Here is a 19,944-nt window from a genome sequence, read left to right on the forward strand (position 1 = left end):
TATAGGGTTGGTTTCCCAGACACCAATTTAAGCGTAGTTCTGGACTAAAGCACCTTTTCCAGAATTTCCATTATACATTGAACGTGCTTTTAAGTCTCGGACTAGGCGTAATCTGTGTCCAGAAAACTGTCCCTATAAGTCTGGATATGAGTGAACTAAAGCCTTACATGCTGACCACACCGATCGCGTTTATATCCCAGGACAAATTAGCTAGCAATAGCAAGCTAGCTAACTAAATTGACATAAATGTTTAATGCTTTTCGACCTATCCCCAAATGAATATAGTTGGTTCAGAGTTCGTTTTGATATTTCAACCTGCGTGTCCTGATTGCGTCTGGTGTGGGTGGACAAAATCAACATGCGCGCGATAGTGCACGCACGGTCTGGTATTTGAACCCAGGTCTGTTTTGTTAACAAGATCCCTGAATGAATATTCCTAGGGTGCATCTCAATATTCTAAAGTGGCCTCATCTCTTTCCTTGCAACGCTTTGGTCACTGTCACAAAGTATTTTGGCCATAGCCTGGACCCAGCAAAAAACAGATCTGGGACCAGGCTACTTGGACAGGACATATCTATTGAAATACACAACAGAATAGAACATTAAACAACATTCACCAGCTAAAAGCATGTGCGGAATCCGTTCTATCAGTTTGCTTACTGAACTTTTCAAACCTGGTGAAATGGCAAGAAAACTATATAAGTGAGATAAAACAGATAACATCTCACAGATGAAATCAACAACCTCAACATAGTTTTCTCGGAAAGCAACGAACTTCATCATACCTCGCAGAGAGTGAGTGCAGTAGGGTTTCTTGAGGTCCAGCTGGAGCATGTTACCAAGCAGTGGCAGTGGCCTGGGTCCTGGAGGCTCCTTCCCCTGTTCCCCAGAGCTGGAACCAGAGAAGAAGAGGTACAAAACCAGAAGAAACAGCACAGCCCCCAGCAATGTCACTGTTCTGGGATCCTGGAGGAGAAGATCTCCCATAAGAGCCATGGATCTCCACAAGCAGTGCTGTAAGATCAGACAGTGATGTGGTATTGGGAAAAGAGAGTGCCCAACACAACGACTGGCTTACATACAGTTGAAGTCGGAAGTTTACATACACCTTTAGGTTGGAGTCATTAAAACTCGTTTTTCAACCCCTCCACAAATGTTTTGTTAACAAACTATAGTTTGGCAAGTCGGTTAAGACATCTACTTTGTGTATGACACTAGTCATTTTTCCAACAATTGTTTACAGACAGATTATTTCACTTAAAACTCACTGTATCACAATTCCAGTTTACATACACTAAGGTGTCTGTGCCTTTAAACAGCTTGGAACGTTCCAGAAAATGATGTCATGGCTTTAGAAGCTTCTGATAGGCTAATTTACATAATTTGAGTCAATTGGAGGTGTACCTGCGGAAGTATTTCAAGGCCTACCTTCAAACTCAGTGCCTCTTTGCTTGACATTATGGGAAAATCAAAAGAAATCAGCCAAGATCTGGTTCTTCCACAAGTCAGCAATTTCCAAACGCCTGAAGGTACCACGTTCATCTGTACAAACAATAGTACGCAAGTATAAACACCATGGGACCACGCAGCCGTCATACCGCTCAGGAAGAAGACGCGTGCGAAAAGTGCAAACCAATCCCAGAAAAACAGCAAAGGACCTTGTGAAGATGCTGGAGGAAACAGGTACAAAAGTATCTATATCCACAGTAAAACGAGTCCTATATCGAAATAACCTGAAATGCCGCTCAGCAAGGAAGAAGCCACTGCTCCAAAACCGCCATAAAAAAGCCAGACTACGGTTTGCAACTGCACATGGGGACAAAGACTGTACTTTTTGGAGGAATGTCCTCTGGTCTGATGAAACAAAAATAGAACTGTTTGGCCATAATGAGCATCGCTATGTTTGGAGGAAAAAGGGGGACGCTTGCAAGCTGAAGAACACCATCCCAACCGTGAAGCACGGGGGTGGCAGAATCATGTTGTGGGGTGCTTTGCTGCAGGAGGTTCTGCTGCACTTCACAAAATAGATGGCATCATGAGGAGGAAAATTATGTAGATATATTGAAGCAACATCCCAAGACATCAGTCAGGAAGTTAAAGCTTGGTCGCAAATGGGTCTTCCAAATGGACAATGACCCCAAGCATACTTCCGAAGTTGTGGCAAAATGGCTTAAGGACAACAAAGTCAAGATATTGGAGTGGCTATCAAAAAGCCATAACCTTAATCCTATAGAAAATTTGTGGGCAGAACTGAAAAAGTGTGTGTGAGCAAGGAGGCCTACAACCCTGACTCCGTTACACCAGCTCTGTCAGGAGGAATGGGCCAAAATTCACCCAACTTATTGTGGGAAGTTTGTAGAAGGCTACCTGAAACATTTGACCCAAGGTAAACAATTTAAAGGCAACGCTACCAAATACTCATTGAGTGTATGTAAACTTCTGACCCACTGGGAATGTGATGAAAGAAATAAAAGCTGAAATAAATAATTCTCTCTACTATTATTCTGACATTTCACGTTCTTAAAACAAAGTGGTGATACTAACTGAGCTAAGACAGGGAATTTTTACTAGGATTAAATGTCAAGAATTGTGAAAAACTGAGTTTAAATGTGTTTGGCTAAGGTATATGTTATGAAAGGACACTTGAAACAAAGACTGCATATACACAGGCAGCCCAATTCTGATCTTTTTCCACTATTTGGTCTTTTGACCAATCAGATCAGCTCTTTTGCCAACAATTTGGCAAAAGCCCAGAATTGGGCTGCCTGTGTAAACGCAGCCAAAAGGTCTTGCTTGAAGTAAAGTTGTTTACAAACTGTTCTCTAGCTGGCTGGTGGCTAATTTAATTTTCTCCTTGTCCATTGACGTTAGCTAGTGGTTAGTGTGAGCTACTAATTACTATTTACATATAATACATTTGGGTAAAATTGGGCACATAAATCCAATATAGCACCTTTAAGCTTTGTCTTGTTTAAAGAAACATAACACTAACCGTGTCAGTTATTGATAACCGCTAACGTTAGATTGACTCTGCTAAGCTTGGATACACCTCAAAGATAAAAGACGTAGACTTCTGATTAGCCTTTGACTATTTGGTTAGTAATGTCAGACGGCTCCATATGTATTGCTAATCAATAATACACTTCATGATTCTGCTTGACATCGGCAGTAATTCTGCAAATTTTTGTTAAATCCAAAAATCCTGGAGTCACGGTCATTCACCAAAATAAATTACATTGAACCAACGTGCAATAGATGTTGAATTGCTGTCTGCGCTCAGTTGGAAGCAATCACTATGTAGAACATTCAACTAGAAGATTTCATCAAAACTGTTAAAGGCTCAAAGTGGAATTGACAGCATTTAGAAACATGAAATATTTGTAACACCTTTTTTTAATAATCTGACAAGCGAGTACTTAGATATGGTCATTTTTACGTTATCATAAATGTATACAATGTTTTGAAATGACGTATAGTAAGGCATTTGTGAAAATTATATAGCAATAGAGTCGGAAAGCGGCCGTGCGTTTGGACAATGAATAGACACTGCATTAAATAAAACCGAATAAAAACATCTGTCCTGTCCAGGACAGGATTCTACACAGACCGGTGCGCCATAGCCAATCAGAGCTACAGTAGGCCTATATGCAAATAAGCCACTTGCCACAAGGCCAGTGTTGACAACTTAGGACTTTGTCGCTATATTTAGCGAGTATTCAGAACCCTCTAGCGACAAATTTTCAAAAAAGCGACTAGCGACTTTTTCTGGTGTTATTGGAGACTTTTGGAGACCCTGACGTGAAAGCACAATTCGTTCTTACTCTTCTCAACGAGCAGCCTATCCCAAAGCACTCACAGGCAGCCCAGTCCTCGCACAGCAGTCCCTCCCAGCTGCAGTCAGAGCAGGAGATGCTCCTCCCTCTGCGTCCAGACTGCAAATGAATCGCGCATGCGGGAAGCCCCCGCTGGCTTATCCCGCCCTGGTTTACATTAAAAAAAAACAATTAACCTGAATTTGGGCCAGATTAGTTACCATAATTTTCTCACATTGCCATTGGCAGTTTATTTTATTGTCTCTTTTTGGTCCATTTAGATTTTATACAAAAAAATGTATAAAATGTTATGGTTAAAAATGTTCATGTTTTACTGTGACTTGTTGTAGGCTAAGTGGACCATAAGGTTAAAAACCAAACCAAATTAAGAAACCAAAAAACAAAAAAAATAAGTAACTCTGCCAGTGTCTTTTTTGGGTCACTTTTGCTGGTCCCAAGCCCAGATAAAGGAGGAGGGTTGGAATTGTGACATAAAAAAAAAGAATCGATAGAAGAAAGCTCATTTGTAGTTCTGAACATATTTAGTGTTTTTTACTCCCTTTTTGTCTCTCCCACGAGGCTATTCCTCTTTCCTACAGCATCCATCACAATTACATGCACATGGCAAATTATGCAAATTAGGCGATGACGTCATTTAGCGACTTCTAGGACAGCCAATAGCTACTTTCCTTACTGAGGAGTTGGCAACACTGCAAGGGCCTGCAATCATTCACTTTGAACTTAACTATGTGTTTACAGGCAGTAGCAACAGCACGACTTTAGATCATTTGAACACATTCGCCAAAAGCCACCTAATGCAACTGAATGGATTTCTGCAAAAATGTAAATAGAACAGGAGTCCTCTTACATTAGGGAACTAAACAATCATTTTGATCAAACAGCCATGAAACTGTATTTTCGCTCACCCTCAATTACCTATGCACATCAACAAGATCAACAACTAATGCTAGCCACAGCGAGATGAGCTAAAATCTAATGAGGGAACATTAGATAAACGTTCTCAAACTTTTTCAGCTAGTTGGTCATCAAAATTGCCCTGATAAAAGTTGGGGAATAGTAGCCTGCTCGTCCTTCTGCAGCTTGCCTGTCAATGCAAGCATGTCCCTACCCACATTTTGACAACGGAATGGGAACTGGAACTGGCCTGCCCACCCTTTTGATCGATGCCAAATACATTTGATTGACAACTAAGAGATATGCTAACTGTGGATAACAGTCGTTGAAGTTCAGCATAGCTAGCTAACCAAATGACAGCTGCAGCATCTCTAGCTGTAGCCAACGAAAAACAATATGAGGGGGGGAAGTCGGTCACTCACCGACTCCTCCAATGAAATCACATAACCTATTTGTTTTACGTTTTGTACATGCAACTGCGACCCAAACTGGCCATTGTTTTCTTAGGAGAAATATGGCCCTTTATAATGTCCACTTATGTACATAGGATGCTGTCGCATTTTAATATATTAAAACCAGAGATAAATAGTATTATTCCAGCCGTTGTACTATGATTGCAGAGATGTGCACAATATGCTGCAACCAATATCAAAAAGTATTAACTCCAAATAACAATTTAGCTTTGGATTGTTGTAACATTTAAACGTAAAACATGTTATTCCTTTTTTTGCACTGCATGGATCACCGGTGCAGTTGACTGCAGCACTCTAAATACTGTATACTGTAGTTGAGTAGCCAACCTAGGTTACTGCTCAAATGTTGCTGTAATAGGCCTACATGTTACTCTTTCGTGTTGTGTTTTGTTGAAGATTTAGTTTTTTGGTTAATCATTGTCAAGCTTAAAAACCGAAGCCAGACTACAACATTTTAGAAGCCTAGCTAGGACTGTGGCATGTCTGTACACTAGTAGTTAAAAGGCTATCAGTTCCACTGTAACACTGCCATAAATATTACAACCAAAATAACTTCCTAATTTGTTGGATATTATGTAGCACTTTATTCAAGTACATTTAGTTCTGTACACAGACAGGACATTCTGCACTTTAAGGCTGATCTAGCAGAAGGCAGCAGAGACCTTGCATTGGTGAAGAGTTTTATGCTCTGTAAAGACTGATGGTAACAGAATCAAAATGCATTATTAAAATGATAAGACATGCTTCTATATTGCTCTTTGTGATTTGATAAGTGTTTCATGTAAAAATGGTAGATAGTCTCGAGGACAAATGTTCCTTTCAGAATGGACAATGAAGTGGTATTCATTTCTATGGGGATATCACGGTTCTAAAATAATGACACATGCATTCAAAAACATAAGAAATCCCTTAAAAACCCAAGACATAACATGTACTGAAACATTTGGCTAAAGGAGAGGTAGTGGATAATTAAATGTACAAATCTGAACAGAGCAGAAGCAACTTTGGATTTAAACTATGGAACAGAACGCTATAGGGTTGGTTTCCCAGACACCAATTTAAGCGTAGTTCTGGAGTAAAGCACCTTTTCCAGAATTTCCATTATACATTGAACGTGCTTTTAAGTCTCGGACTAGGCGTAATCTGTGTCCAGAAAACTGTCCCTATAAGTCTGGATATGAGTGAACTAAAGCCTTACATGCTGACCACACCGATCGCGTTTATATCCCAGGACAAATTAGCTAGCAATAGCAAGCTAGCTAACTAAATTGACATAAATGTTTAATGCTTTTCGACCTATCCCCAAATGAATATAGTTGGTTCAGAGTTCGTTTTGATATTTCAACCTGCGTGTCCTGATTGCGTCTGGTGTGGGTGGACAAAATCAACATGCGCGCGATAGTGCACGCACGGTCTGGTCAGCATGTTAGAGTGCCTCCACTTTAATGATGTTGAGCTGGGTTTCCTGTGGGGAGACTGTGATGTCTGAGTCCAGGTAATCAGAGGCCTGGGTGGGGGCCATGCAGTCCTGGAGAGCTCCCTCTGTGCTGGTGCTGGGATAGTCTGTACTGTCTGTTCCTCTATAGGACTGTGTGTGTGACTGCGTGTATGTGGTGGCGTAAGACTGTGTGCATGAGGGCATGTGTGTTTGAGTGTGTGGCTGCTGTGGCTGCTGTGTGTAGGCTGACGAGTGAGGCTGTGTGTGCGCCAGCGTGTATGTAGGGGTGTGTGTGAGCGGGAGGCTATCGGTGGTACTACTGCTGCTGCCCGTCTGGAAGCCGTTGATGCCATGGGGGCTCTGTCCGGACAGTTTGAAGGTCTCTATGGTCTCCAGACTGGAGCTGTCCATCCCGTTGTAGCTGGGCTGGGCCTGGCTGCACTGAGCATACCCTCCTTGGCTGAAGGGGAATGTGTCCTGGCTGTAGGAGGCAGAGCCTGAGGCAGGTAAGACCGGGGGTGGGGGAGTTTTGGGATGCTGTCGCTGGTGGAGGCTGGTACAGGGTGCCTCCAGTCTGGAGGCCAGGGTCTGCAGGGTGCTGAGAATCTGCCTCTGGACCTGGGTCTGCTGGACCTGCTCCCTCTCCAGCCGGTACTGCTGCTCCACCAGCATGCGCACCGCCAGGCTCAGGCTGTGGATCTCAGAGCCCAGGGTCTGGACCTGCTCCTGGAGACCCCCACCACCACCCCCCCCTCCCCCGCATCTCCCTCCGGTCTCCTGGTGAGCTGCCTGCTGAGGGCTGGGGTTCCGGTCTCTCCTGAGAAGGCCCTGGTTCATGCCCTGGCTCCCAGGGCTTTGGAGGCGGATGACAGGGCTACTACCCTGGGAGGTGGGTGGTGGTGGTGGGGGGTTAGGGAGCCGGATGCCCACACGGGGAGGAGCAGGGTGTGGGGAGCGGACAGCTTGGCCACCGACTCTCTGCTGGAACATCTGTCTGGGAACACTGGCTCCTTGCTGGCCATCCAAATTCCTCTGCAGAGTACAAGTCCATTGTAACATGGGTCAGTTGTAACAGGCTAAATATATCAAATTAAAACCTACTTAGAAAGCTGTTCCATGTGCCAATGATTGGTTAGCCTTTACATGACTATGAAGTTTAATTTAAAAACAAATTTATCCATCAATTATCTTTGGTTTCATTGACAGATTTGTTTTGAGACTATGTTTGTTGTTGTAACTCATTGTTACAACTTACCCCTTTACCTAAAATTATATAGCATTTAGACACATTAACATATTTATATCAAATTTCACTTCTTTACATCAACTTTGGCAATGCAACTATGATAAAACCTTTGAAAAAAATGTAAAAGTCACATTTTTCTTTTTGAACGCTAATACTAAATATAGTTTTTCAGCTATTCAGTTTCTGGTCAATATGACAAGCCTAACTCGTTTTCTTTGTCAATTCTGTGTATTTACATCCAAAACTGTTTTTAAATCATACCATTGTTGAATTACCCCTAATGTTTTACCATTAAAGACAGTGCTACAACTGTCCCTGCTATTGGGGTAACTTTCGGACCTTGGGTCTAAGCCAGAATTGTGAAAAGTATACATGGAACTGTAGCCTACCTTTAGTTAGCAGACAAAATGTAAGTTGTTCATGTGAAATTCTGAAATCTTTAAATCAAACAGTGTTAAATAAAGATGTTTAAAACAACTTCAAAATGTGTTACTACTGTTCCTGACCTTCCCTACTCATATACAGTAACAAAACACTTTAACTGTCGTACTCTTTCCAAGAAATGAACAGAAATCCAACAAAAGGATGACCAAACACTCAGCGCATGCCACGTGTTGGGAGGAACTGCATTGCCTGAGGCAAACTGATCAAAACGAGTGTTTGCTCAACCTTTTGTTTGATTGAAAGATGTACCACTGTTAAACTTTTGTAATGCTGTTCATTTCAATAGACAACTTAAAGATAAATAGTTGATTGTGACGACTCTCCCACTCTGTCTGCCGAATTCTTTCTCTTTGCTCTTGTTTTCCTTAATAGGATGTCGGTGGGCGGAGCCAGGAGGGTCGTCAGTGAAATGGGACACACCTGGGCTCGGGTGTGTCCCGGGATAAATACACCTCTTTCCCATTCATTGAGAAGACTCTCTCCATGCAGACACACTGTTAGATTTTGGTTGTGGCACCGGTCAACACCCATCATTATCACATTTATGCGTGCAATCACTCACACATTTGTTTTTAGTTTACGTCAGTTAATAAATATTTTGTTATTCCTTATCTCCATGTTGTCTCCCTTTCTGTTACAAACTTCGAGCTGGTTTGTGACAAGTGGGGGCTCGTCTGGGATCTGAAGGTTGGTTCCTAGACATTTTGGCATATAGCACTTTGCTGCATTATGAAGGACTAATACTAGTGTCGTTTGACTTACTAGTATGTGTTGTGTTTGGGAGAAAACGTGGTGTTAATGTTTGAGAACTCCGTAGGTGTTTTGTTTGCATCTTTTGTTACAGCTTTTGCTGTGTAATGTTTGGTGCCCAGTGGTGGTTGCCTTTTTGTTTGTTAAACTTGCTACTGCGGTGGATAGTTTGCTGTGCGCTGCATTGGAGAGAGTACATTGGTTAGTTTCCAAGCCCCTACCCAGGCTGGAGACTCTTGCCCTACTTGCTGTTGGGACATCGGTCTGAGGTGAGCACAATTGCTACCCGGAACTATAGCCTTTCTTTTTCCCCCGTTAGGGACACTTGATGTGTTTCACTGTGGAATATGTTGGGTGTGGTTAGTTTGTTTTTTGTTGTGGTGTCTGTGGACTGAGCAGTTGTCTCGGGGGCACATCCATGGCTTGGTGGAATCTGCCAGCGTGCTGGGTGTCTTTTTTTTTCCCCGTGCCGGCGGGCTACAGTGTGTAATTACCTACCTCAAATCCGCACGAAGACTAGGGTTGAGTTATTGTAGGTTTTGGGGAAGCGCCGTATATCATCTCTTCTGTGGTGCCCAGTGCGATTGTAATTTCTCTTGTGGTCCGGTCTGGTGTGCTCAGCAGAGGGGAAGAGCGTGATAATTTTTTTGTATTTACTTGTGACTATGGTGTCTTACGTAGACACGTTCATTCGCTTTCCATCAGAGGAACTGTTAGAATAATGTACTAAAGAACAGCTGTTGAAGATGGCTGAACACTACAATGTTGCAATTAGTGAAAAATGTCAAATTCTTGTGTTGATATTGAAGGCCAATCTGGAGTGGTATTCTTGAAGTTTGTGCTGGATGGGACAAGCAGATTTTGTACCGACTACCATAAGGTAAAGTCACTAAACCAGATTAATCTCCTCTTCCTCGGATGGAGGACTGCGCTGATTAGGTCGGCGCAGCTAAGTTTGTGCAAATTTGATCTGTTAACCTGCCACTGACGAGTAGGACATGTGAAATCTCTGCCTTTATTACACCCTCTGGTCTGTACTCGTATTCGGTTATGCGTTTCGGCCTGCGTAATGCACCTGCCACTTTTCAGCGACCTTATGAACAGGGTTATCTCCGGTCTGGCCGGGTGCCCTGGACATTGTAGTGATATGCAGGTACTTGGGAGGAACATCTTTCCTGTATTCAAGCCTTGTTCCACCGCCTAGCTGCGGGTCGCCTCACGATCAATCTGGCTAAATGTGAATTTGCTCAGGTGACCTTTACATACCTTGGCAAGGTGGTTGGGCAGGGTGAAGTGCGTCCTGTTCGGGCTAAGGTGGTAGCTACTGATGCTTTTCCACCACCAACTACTAAAAAGGAACTGATGTGTTTCTTGGGAATGATTGGTTATTACCGTAGTTTTTGTAGGAACTTCTCTACTGTGGTCACTCCCTTGACAGATTTTCTGAAAGCTAAGGCTGTTTACGTCTGAGCTTCTCATTGTCAACAGGCTTTTGAAGATGCAAAGAGGTTTCTTACCTCAACTCCGGTGCTGGCTGCTCCTAGTGTGGATTTGTCATTTACCTTGCAGGTGGATGCTAGTCATGTGGGGGCAGGTGCAGATGTCTGGTGTTGAGAGGCCTGTTAGTTTATTTTTTATTTTCCAAAAATTTTAACCATTTATCAGTTGAACTACTGTCATGGAAAAAGAAGCGCTAGCACTCATATGGGCACTACAACACTGAGGTGTATGTCGGGTCGGGAGTAGTACCTATTGTGGGCCATGTGTCCTAACCAGAGGATAATGAGATGGTGTTTATTTTTACAAGCATTCCATCTCGATGTGCGCCACATCGGAGGGACAGATAATGTCGTTGCTCTCTTTGCTTGTTTTCCTTAATAGGATGTCGGTGGAAGGGTAGTCAGCAAAATGGGACAGACCTGGGCTTGGTTGTGTCCCGGGATAAATATACCTCCTCCCTATTCATTGAGACTCTCTTCATGCAGACACACTGTTAGATTTTGGTTGTGGACGTTTTTATTTGCTTTGGCACCTTCAATACCCCTCATCACATTTATGCACGCACCACTCACTTGTATTTAGTTCAGTTAATAAATATATTTTGTATTCCTTATCTCCTTGTCTCCATTTTTGTTACGAACTTCGAGCCGGTTGGTGACATTGAATCGACACTATTTAAAATAATTGTGTATATTATGGTGAGTTTCCTTCGCCTTGTACTCACCGCTTGAGTAAGCCTCTGAGCGACTGGGTCATAGGACTGTGGTTGATCTGCTGCCACAGGTCTCTGGACATCAGAACCAGGAGCACTAGACTGTTCTCTTAACAGAGCTGCTACCTGCTGGTAGGACTGATAAGAAGAGTCTCTTATCTGGGGGGGGGGAGATCCAATCAAAACCTAGAAGTGACATGATCACCACAGTAATAACACCTCTCATATGATAATTTGTTTCATACCAGGGTTGTTCAGAAAGTGGAAACATTTTGAAACAGTGTACTGTGTGGGGATACTACCTGAACATGTTCAACAAGAAATTCAATTTTTTTACTGAAACTAAATTAGAGCCTGGGTACCAGTCTGTCTGCTACAATTCTACTCCTTGACATGCAAAATAAGAAAAAGAGTACAAGGAGTGGAATGTTAGCAAAACAGGTTCTGGATTTTTATGTAAATTACACTGTTCTGAAAGATTTACACAAGCATCATACTACAGCCTTTTATTTATTGTCTTCCCTTACGAGATCTTCCCCAGGCTTTCAAACAGAACGTGAGAAGCCTGAGCGGTATACTACAAAGCAGGATTAATGACTTAGCCTGCAACTTGCCTAAATATTTTGAAATAACGTTACATTTTTTTGAAAGATAAGCTTGAAATGGGCATGATCTAACTGACAACCAAAAACACATCTACATTTTGATTTCTTAATGAACCAGAAAATCAGTACTGGTTTTTCAAAGTCAGCTGGCTAACTCATTGATCCTGCTTTGTAGTATAAGGGCTTCCCAGGGACCCCCAGGCTAATTGTGCAGTGCACATAAATGCCGAGGCTCATTGATGAACTCAATGTGCTGTACTCTGTACAGGAACATAGGCCTAATTATATCCATTTGTACACTGCAAAATGACCAGAAGTAATCCCAAACCGATATTGTATTGGACAATACTAGAATGACATAGCTCCATTACATTGAGACACTATCACATCTCTATTTATTGGTCAGAATATTTGGGAGCAAATTTTCTTAACATATTTTTGACATTTTTATTTTTTTAATATAAAAAAAAACTGTAGGCCAAATACAATTGCTTGCGGGCTCAATTTGGCCCACCGGCCGCCAGTTACCAACCCTTTCTGTACATATCTACTCAAACTTGATGTCTCTGCACCCTTTTTGGTCTTAATGAATCACACGACTATGAGACGTGCCTACCTTTGCTCTATGAGACAAAGCCTTATCCAGAAGCCTTTTGCGTGCTGCCAGTATGGGGTTAGTAGCTGGTGAGGGTGTGGCTCTCTTACGCATGTAGGCCCCCGTCACAGTCACAGCCGCTGCTCCTGCAGGTGGAAGACCCCTCTGTTGAGAGTTCTGAGCCAATGATGTGACACTGACAATCTGGATGTCCTTATCCTCCTTGTTCCCTTCCTCCTGTTTCTCTGTCCTGTTGCTCTGTCCTCTGCTGGCGCCTTCACTTCCTGTCCCAGGCGGCCCCTGACCCCTGACCTCAGGAGGAGTGGAGCCAGGACACTGCTTGGCGAACTCTGACGCCGCAACATAGCCTGCGTGGCGTGACGCCTCCCGCAGTAGATTCCGTATTTGCTGGTCGTTCCAGCCCTCCCGGCTTCCACCATCTCCCCTCCCTGCCCCAACCCCAGGTGTGGTCTGTGGCTCTGGGGCTGCAGCACTTTCACCACCCCTCTGGACCTTCTTCCTCTGGAACTCCTTGAGGTACAGGTAGATGGCCTGGGCAGACACCCGGATGTTCTCCAGCTCCAGCACCGCCTTGATCTTGCGGAAGCTCAGGCCCGCCTGCCGCAGCTCCACCACCTTGCGCTTGGCAGCATCGTCCAGACGGCCCATGGTTGGTCACTCACTCCAGGCTGCTCCACTCCACAAGAGCCCTTCTCCAATTGGGACTTAGGCTACTTCTATCTGTTGAGAGACAAGAGAATTCACTACTAACTGTAGTAAATAGAGCATTTGGAATTAGACTTTCAAACACATAAATACATTAGGCTAGTGTAGTTTTAAACTGATCAGAAATCACACAGATGGCACCAATTCTATCACATAATCTTCTTCACCTGAAACCTCACATTGATAGCTAGCCTGACATTAAAAGCAATTTAACTTGTGAAGGACAGGACTCCAGGCAAAATTGACTGATTACTTTTGTCAATAGACATAAATTATTAGCTAGATTTAATAAGCTAAATAAACAGAATACATAAGCCAATAGAACACGGCTGGCAGTGTATCCTAGCCTCTGCCACAGACTTCCACCTGAACTAAGCTTGGAAGCCGTAGCGTAGTCTACTTTTATTACTCCACCGGTCCCAGCAGTCTAGCATCAACGTTGGGACACTGTGTACTGTCTAGTTAGTAAATATTTTAGCTAGATAGCATCAAACCTGTCCCACAATGTGAACACACAGCCTAACGGTCCTAACCTAACGTTGAAGAAAGGAAAGGATTTTATCTACATAGCTAACTAACGTGAGCTAGTTCTAGCTAAGAATATTTGATCGCGGTCTTAACTCACTTCAATACGATACTGCACGTTTTCAGCTCATTTGAAAATGACCCATATCGTTTCCTTTAGTGTGCAAGCTAAATCGTTAGGGGAAAACAAACATTTTTAACAAGTAACTATTAGCTAACCTTACTGGTAGAACCAGTGGTCGAGGGTTGATAGCTAGCTAAAGATTTTCATATGAATGTTGACAAGAGAAAAAGTGGAAAACGTCATTTAGGCGACAACGTCATCATTACGGGTCAGATTTAGCACAGAGGAAAGAGTGGTTGAGCCTGCTTCCGACTCGAACGAAATGTACGTATTCTGGGTTTATATAAGTATTTCTATTCCATATTATGATCTTCTCAATGTTGACCATTTTGGCATTACATTAGATGCATTTTAATGCTTGAGCTACATAAACAGAGCAGGGCACAACGTTGCTAATTAACGATCGTTTCTGGCCTTGCTTGTTCTATGAATGGAGGAAGGCAATGGCGGCCGCATAAACGCAACATATAAACAGTTAGATAGCGTTTGAAGATGAAGAACTTAATAATAATGCTGTTCGGTGGCGATCTTACTAGTACTGTGTCTACACTTTCTCGCACACTGCACGAGCTAGTTTATGTCCATATTAACTAGTTCTCTTAGCCCTAAATTCTGATTATTTAGCTAACGCTAACGTTAGCTAAATCACAATTGTATTTAACCAACATTGGAGAGCAAGCTAGATAGTTTATTGGTGATGAGTGAATAAGACTGTTATACTGCAACTGCCCCTGGCTTATTTTATAATGCACGTTAGCAGCATTTATCATGTATTCATTATCTTTTTAATTGAATCTAACTAACTTAATTGACATATTTTTTTCACTTACTTAGGGCACCGTCACCCACAAAGCGTAAGGAGGAGGAAAAGTCAAAGGACAGGGGAAAAGAGAAGACTGCCACTAAGGAAGGGGGGGACAAGGAGAGAGGCAGGGAGAAGGGCCACAAACGACGCAGTGCATCCACTGGGAGCAGCAGCAGGTCAGATGCCTCCCCTTGCTCTTTGACTCTGTACAGTCTTTAACTACCTCAAACAGTGCTTTAGGACACACTAGCTAGGGCTTTTCACACTGCTAAGCCAAGCTGGAATGCCCTATGTTCCAAAGTGGGCCACGAATTTCAGATGGTACCTCCCTGTTCTGCTCAGTTTCCATCTGTTTGTGTATGTATATCTTACTACCCAGCTCCAGCAGCAGCTCTGGCTCCAGCTCTGGTTCCTCCAGCGGCTCTAGTTCCTCTGGCACCAGCCGCTCTGGGTCTTCCCGGTCCAGCTCCTCCAGCTCATCTAGTTCCTCTGGGTCGCCCGACCCAGGCCGCCGCCGCCACGACAACCGTCGCCGCTCCCGCTCAGCGTGAGTACTAGCTGATACATTGTGATTGTGGTCCTAAACAGTGTCTGCTCATCGGGACATTCCCTGGGTTCACATAGTATTTGAAATCGTCCAAATATTTTATCTTAGTCTAGGACAATGGAACCAGTGGCACACACTGAAAGTAGTTGAAATATGTCAAATACTATTTGAACCCTAGGTCTGGTTGAGAATGCCGTTTTATCATGATCAAAATGGTTCAGTTGTGGGAAAAACTACAGGTTTGTCCCGCTTTAAACAGTGTCTTTTCACTTAGTAAACTCTCATGGTTTTGTAATGACTGTCCATTGTGCTGCAGGTCCAAAACACAGAAGAAGGGAGATGACAAGGAGCGAAGGAGAAGGAGCCCGAGCCCCAAGCCCACCAAAGTTCACTTAGGAAGACTGACCAGAAATGTGACCAAGGTGAGGGACTACACGACACGACTCATCCTAGCTGTTTTTCTGGGCTTACTACAGTTAGTGTGCAAGTGTAAATAAACCCAAATTCAACAACGGGAATTTTGTATGTAAAATGTATAGATATTTTTGAAGTCACACTTTACTTGAAAGTGGTATAAAACACAAGGAATTCATAACACCTTTCTGAGTGTTGCAGTCAATCATTAATAACAACCTTCATAACACCTTTACGAGTGTTGCAGTCAATCATTCATGAAAAAATTCATAACACCTTTATCATTCATAAGGAGTTTTCAAAATAAAATATCAAATAGATAGATCTTTATAGATAGATCTCTCTCTCTCCGGGAGAAGGCAGTTCTGAAGTTAACAGAGTACCTGGCCTAGAGCGAATTCTGAAGCACCAATCGTATGTTAGGCTTACAGCATGTTCTTTTACAAAATTAGCCAGGAACATTAGGGGGTTAGGTACTGTGGCTGTAAAAATACATATTATTGTTGTACAGTGGATAAATAAAGATATATGCACACACACACTACCGGTCAAAAAGTTTAGAACACCTACTCATGCATGTGGATTTCTTTATTTGTACTGTTTTCTACATTGTAGAATAATAGTGAAGACATCCAAACTATGAAATAACACATGGAATCATGTAGTAACCAAAAAAGTGTTAAACAAATCAAAATATATTTTATATTCGAGATTCTTCAAATAGCCACCCTTTACCTTGATGACAGCTTTGCATGCTCTTGGCATTCTCTCAAGGAGTTCCCACATATGCTGAGCACTTGTTGGCTGCTTTTCCTTCACTCTGTGGTTGGACTCATCCCAAACCATCTCCATTTTTTTGAGGTTGTGTGATTGTGGAGGCCAGGTCATCTGATGCAGCACTCCATCACTCTCCTCCTTGGTAAAATAGCCCTTACACAGCCTGGAGGTGTGTTGGGTCATTGTCCTGTTGAAAAACAAATGATAGTCCCACTAAGTCCAAACCAGATGGGATGGCATATCGCTGCAGAATGCTGTGGTAGCCATGCTGGTTAAGTGTGCCTTGAATTCTAAATAAATCACTGACAATGTCACCAGCAAAGCTCCATCACACCACCACACCACCATCCTCCATGCTTCACGGTGGGAAATACACATGCAGAGATCATCCGTTCACCCACACCGCGTCTCACAAGGAGACGGCGGTTGGAACCAAAATTCTGAAATTTGGACTCGACCAAAGGACAAATTTCCATCGGTTTAATGTCCATTGCTCGTGTTTCTTGGCCCAAGCAAGTATCTTCTTCTTATTGGTGTCCTTTAGTAGTGGTTTCTTTGCAGCAATTCGACCATGAAGGCCTGATTCACACAGTCTCCTCTGAACAGTTGATGTTGAGATGTCTGTTACTTGAACTCTGTGAAGCATTTATTTGGGCTGCAACCTGAAGTGCAGTTAACTGTAATGAACTTATCCTCTGCAACAGAGGTAACTCTGGGATTTCCTTTCCTGTGGCGGTTCTCATGAGCCAGTTTCATCATAGAGCTTGATGGTTTTTACGACTGCACTTGAAGAAACTTTCAAAGTTCTTGAAATGTTCTGTATTGACTGACCTTCATGTCTTAAAGTAATGATGAACTATTGTTTATCTTTACTTTATTGAGCTGTTCTTGCCATAATATGGACTTGGTCTTTTACCAAATAGGGCTGTCTTCTGTATATCCCCCTACCTTGTCACAACACAACTGATTGGCTCAAACACATCAAGAAGGAAAGAAATTCCACAAATTAACAAGGCACACCTGTTAATTGAAGTGCTTTCCAAGTGACTACTTCATGAAGCTGTTTGAGAGAATGCCAAGGGTGTGCAAAGCTGTCATCAAGGCAAGGGTGGCTATTTGAAGAATCTCAAATATATATTTTTTATTTAATTTTTTACTTACTACATGATTCCATATGTTATTTAATAGTTTTGATGTCTTCACTATTATTCTTCAATGTAGAAGATGGTAAAAATAAAGAAGCCATGAATGAGTAGGTGTTCTAAAACTGTATATACTGATATTTGGGGATATTGAAAATATATTTCACAACGGTTTAGATGGTACAGTGATTCTCTACACTATAGCCTACATTTCTTGTTTTGTCACACAAACTGAAATTAGTTGAACATTTTAGTATTTTAGCAGCTATGTATAACGGAGTGATTTCTACATATTGCGCCTTAAAGTAAATATGTACTTATTCTCTTTGAATGAATTGTATGTCGAGACCATGCCATCGGAGATAAATGTTGAAGTCATTTTTATCTTCTGTTGAACAGGACCACATCCAGGAGATCTTTGCCACCTACGGCAAGATCAAGATGATTGACATGCCAGTGGAGAGGCTCCACCCAAACCTGTCCCGGGGCTACGCCTATGTGGAGTTCGAGACTCCAGAGGAGGCCCAGAAGGCCCTGAAACACATGGATGGTGGTACGAGGACATCTGGGGCATGTTCATTAGGCCACAGTGTAGTAGAATGTTTTGCAAATGAAAATGAGCAATTCTTATTAGACAAGTTTAGATAGTTCCTCTTGGTTTCCAGTCGTTTTGTGCCTACTGAACACAACCTTGTAGACTGTAACAATAACAGACCTGGTACATACTTTTTTGAGCTACAAGTAATACATTCCCATTGTAGCCAATTAAACCTGGCTGTTACACTGGTTGCACGAACAGCACGTGACTGGAGATTAGCTGTGAGAGGCTTTTTCATTTTCTCCCAGTCGATGTGTGACTCACGAAGGACAAACGCTTAGTGGTTTGTGCTTCGTCCGTGATACCAGCTTCCAGTGGAGCAGCTAAAAACATACAATGATGGCGTTCTTTCATGCGAACGCTATGTCCCCAATGTATCATCTCTGGAAGACAGTGCAGAGCCTTTGTTGGACTATTGGCTAACCCCTTGTACTGCTTTGTGTCAGTCTGAAATCTCAATGTTTTGGAGTTTAGAAACATTTTAACAGATATGTTTCTAGTATGACGTTGAGGTTTGTGCGTATTTCTGTCTTTCCTCTGTTCCCAGGTCAGATTGATGGTCAGGAGATCACCACCTCTGCCGTGCTGGCTCCAAGGATACGCCCTCCCCCTCGCAGACAGTCACCCCCACGCAGAATGCCCCCACCTCCCCCCATGTGGCGCCGCACCCCACCTCGCATGAGGAGAAGGTTAGTGTTGGCCCTGGTCTGATGGCCCAAGCCCTGGTGGGTCTGGTGGTCTGATAGCCCTGCTCTGATAGCTCTAGCCCATGTTATGGTGACCTGGACGTCCTGGATTGATAATACAATACTGGTAACAAATACTTGGTTCAATCACCAATTTCAACAGTAATTTGAATCCTCCAATTTGACCTACTGTCCTGAGAACATTACTGTATTGTTTAATTCTCTACTCCTAGCGCCTCTCTAGCTCCTTGTGGTGTAATATGTTGACCTTTTGATAGTTTCTTTAAATGTCGCAATATAAAGGTACTTTACTGACACACAAGTGATGCTTTGTTTACCTGCAGGTCTCGGTCACCAAGGAGGCGGTCCCCCGTGCGCCGACGCTCCAGGTCCCCGGGGCGCAGACGTCATCGTTCCCGCTCCAGTTCCAACTCCTCACGGTAGAGGAACAACGCTACCCCCCTCGCCCGCCCGCCCCAACAACCCATGGTGAATGTATTTTCCATGATTACTTGCATCCTGTCCGCTCTTCTCTTCCTGAAAATGCATTGGAGGACAAAATCGGAATGTTCCTTCTCCTCCATTGTGCTTTGAGGTGGCGAGAAGAGAGGATGAAAGGAGTCAAGGAAATACAATTGAGCTTGTACCTCAAAAGAATTTGTCTGAAGTGAACAGTCTAGTTTTTTTGTTTGTCTCATTACGTTTTTCCAGTTTTCATTTTAAGGTTCCCACACAGTCATTCAGATTACTTGTTGATCGTCATGTCCTTTGTTATCCAATCAGAGCTCAGGCTTTGTTTGAGTACTAATGATTTGCTCAAGATGTGTGTACTGATTTTGTACATGCTTTGAAAATAAAAGGAAGAAACTTCAACCTCAAACTGTTTGTCAATTTCTGTGGCTTCTTTAAGTCTATATGCCAGTCTAAAGTTTATTAGTAACGTTTGGGATTCATTTTGATGGAGGGAAACTGAGTGGATTATTGATTGAAGCGCGCTAGCTAAACTGAGTTTTTATGTATATAAAGAAGAACATTATCGAACAAAAGGACCATTTGTGATGTAACTAGGACCTATTGGAGTGCCAACAGAAGAAGATCAAAGGTAAGGCA

At 42.8% G+C, this 19,944-nt stretch overlaps 2 protein-coding genes across 6 annotated transcripts; one reads left to right on the forward strand and one right to left on the reverse strand.

The window, feature by feature from the left end:
- Positions 1-51: 51 nt before the first annotated feature.
- On the reverse strand, positions 52-14,007 carry LOC115171786 (uncharacterized). Of its 5 annotated transcripts, none has more exons than XM_029728923.1 (5): positions 13,842-14,005; positions 12,512-13,231; positions 11,303-11,476; positions 6,590-7,670; positions 52-358 (listed from the first exon to the last, which is right to left on the reverse strand). In XM_029728923.1, exons 2-4 carry the CDS (start codon positions 13,157-13,159, stop codon positions 6,627-6,629), a joined length of 1,866 nt encoding a protein of 621 aa, XP_029584783.1. In that variant the 5' UTR covers positions 13,160-13,231; positions 13,842-14,005; the 3' UTR covers positions 52-358; positions 6,590-6,626. The 5 variants fall into 5 exon arrangements, with proteins under 5 accessions (XP_029584783.1, XP_029584784.1, XP_029584786.1 ...); XM_029728924.1 differs by having other exon boundaries at positions 300-324; positions 6,556-7,670; positions 13,961-14,007; XM_029728926.1 differs by having other exon boundaries at positions 300-324; positions 6,556-7,670; positions 11,303-11,428; positions 13,842-14,004.
- A 25-nt stretch (positions 14,008-14,032) lies between these two features.
- LOC115171788 (RNA-binding protein with serine-rich domain 1) lies at positions 14,033-19,714 on the forward strand. Its single transcript, XM_029728928.1, has 7 exons — positions 14,033-14,129; positions 14,700-14,846; positions 15,050-15,217; positions 15,534-15,639; positions 17,950-18,103; positions 18,696-18,837; positions 19,179-19,714. Coding segments are annotated over exons 1-7 (819 nt in total). The 5' UTR covers positions 14,033-14,127; the 3' UTR covers positions 19,279-19,714.
- Positions 19,715-19,944: the final 230 nt, after the last annotated feature.

The sequence above is a fragment of the Salmo trutta genome, chromosome 32, assembly GCF_901001165.1.
Source record: "Salmo trutta chromosome 32, fSalTru1.1, whole genome shotgun sequence".
In the NCBI taxonomy this organism is placed as follows: Eukaryota; Metazoa; Chordata; class Actinopteri; order Salmoniformes; family Salmonidae; genus Salmo; species Salmo trutta.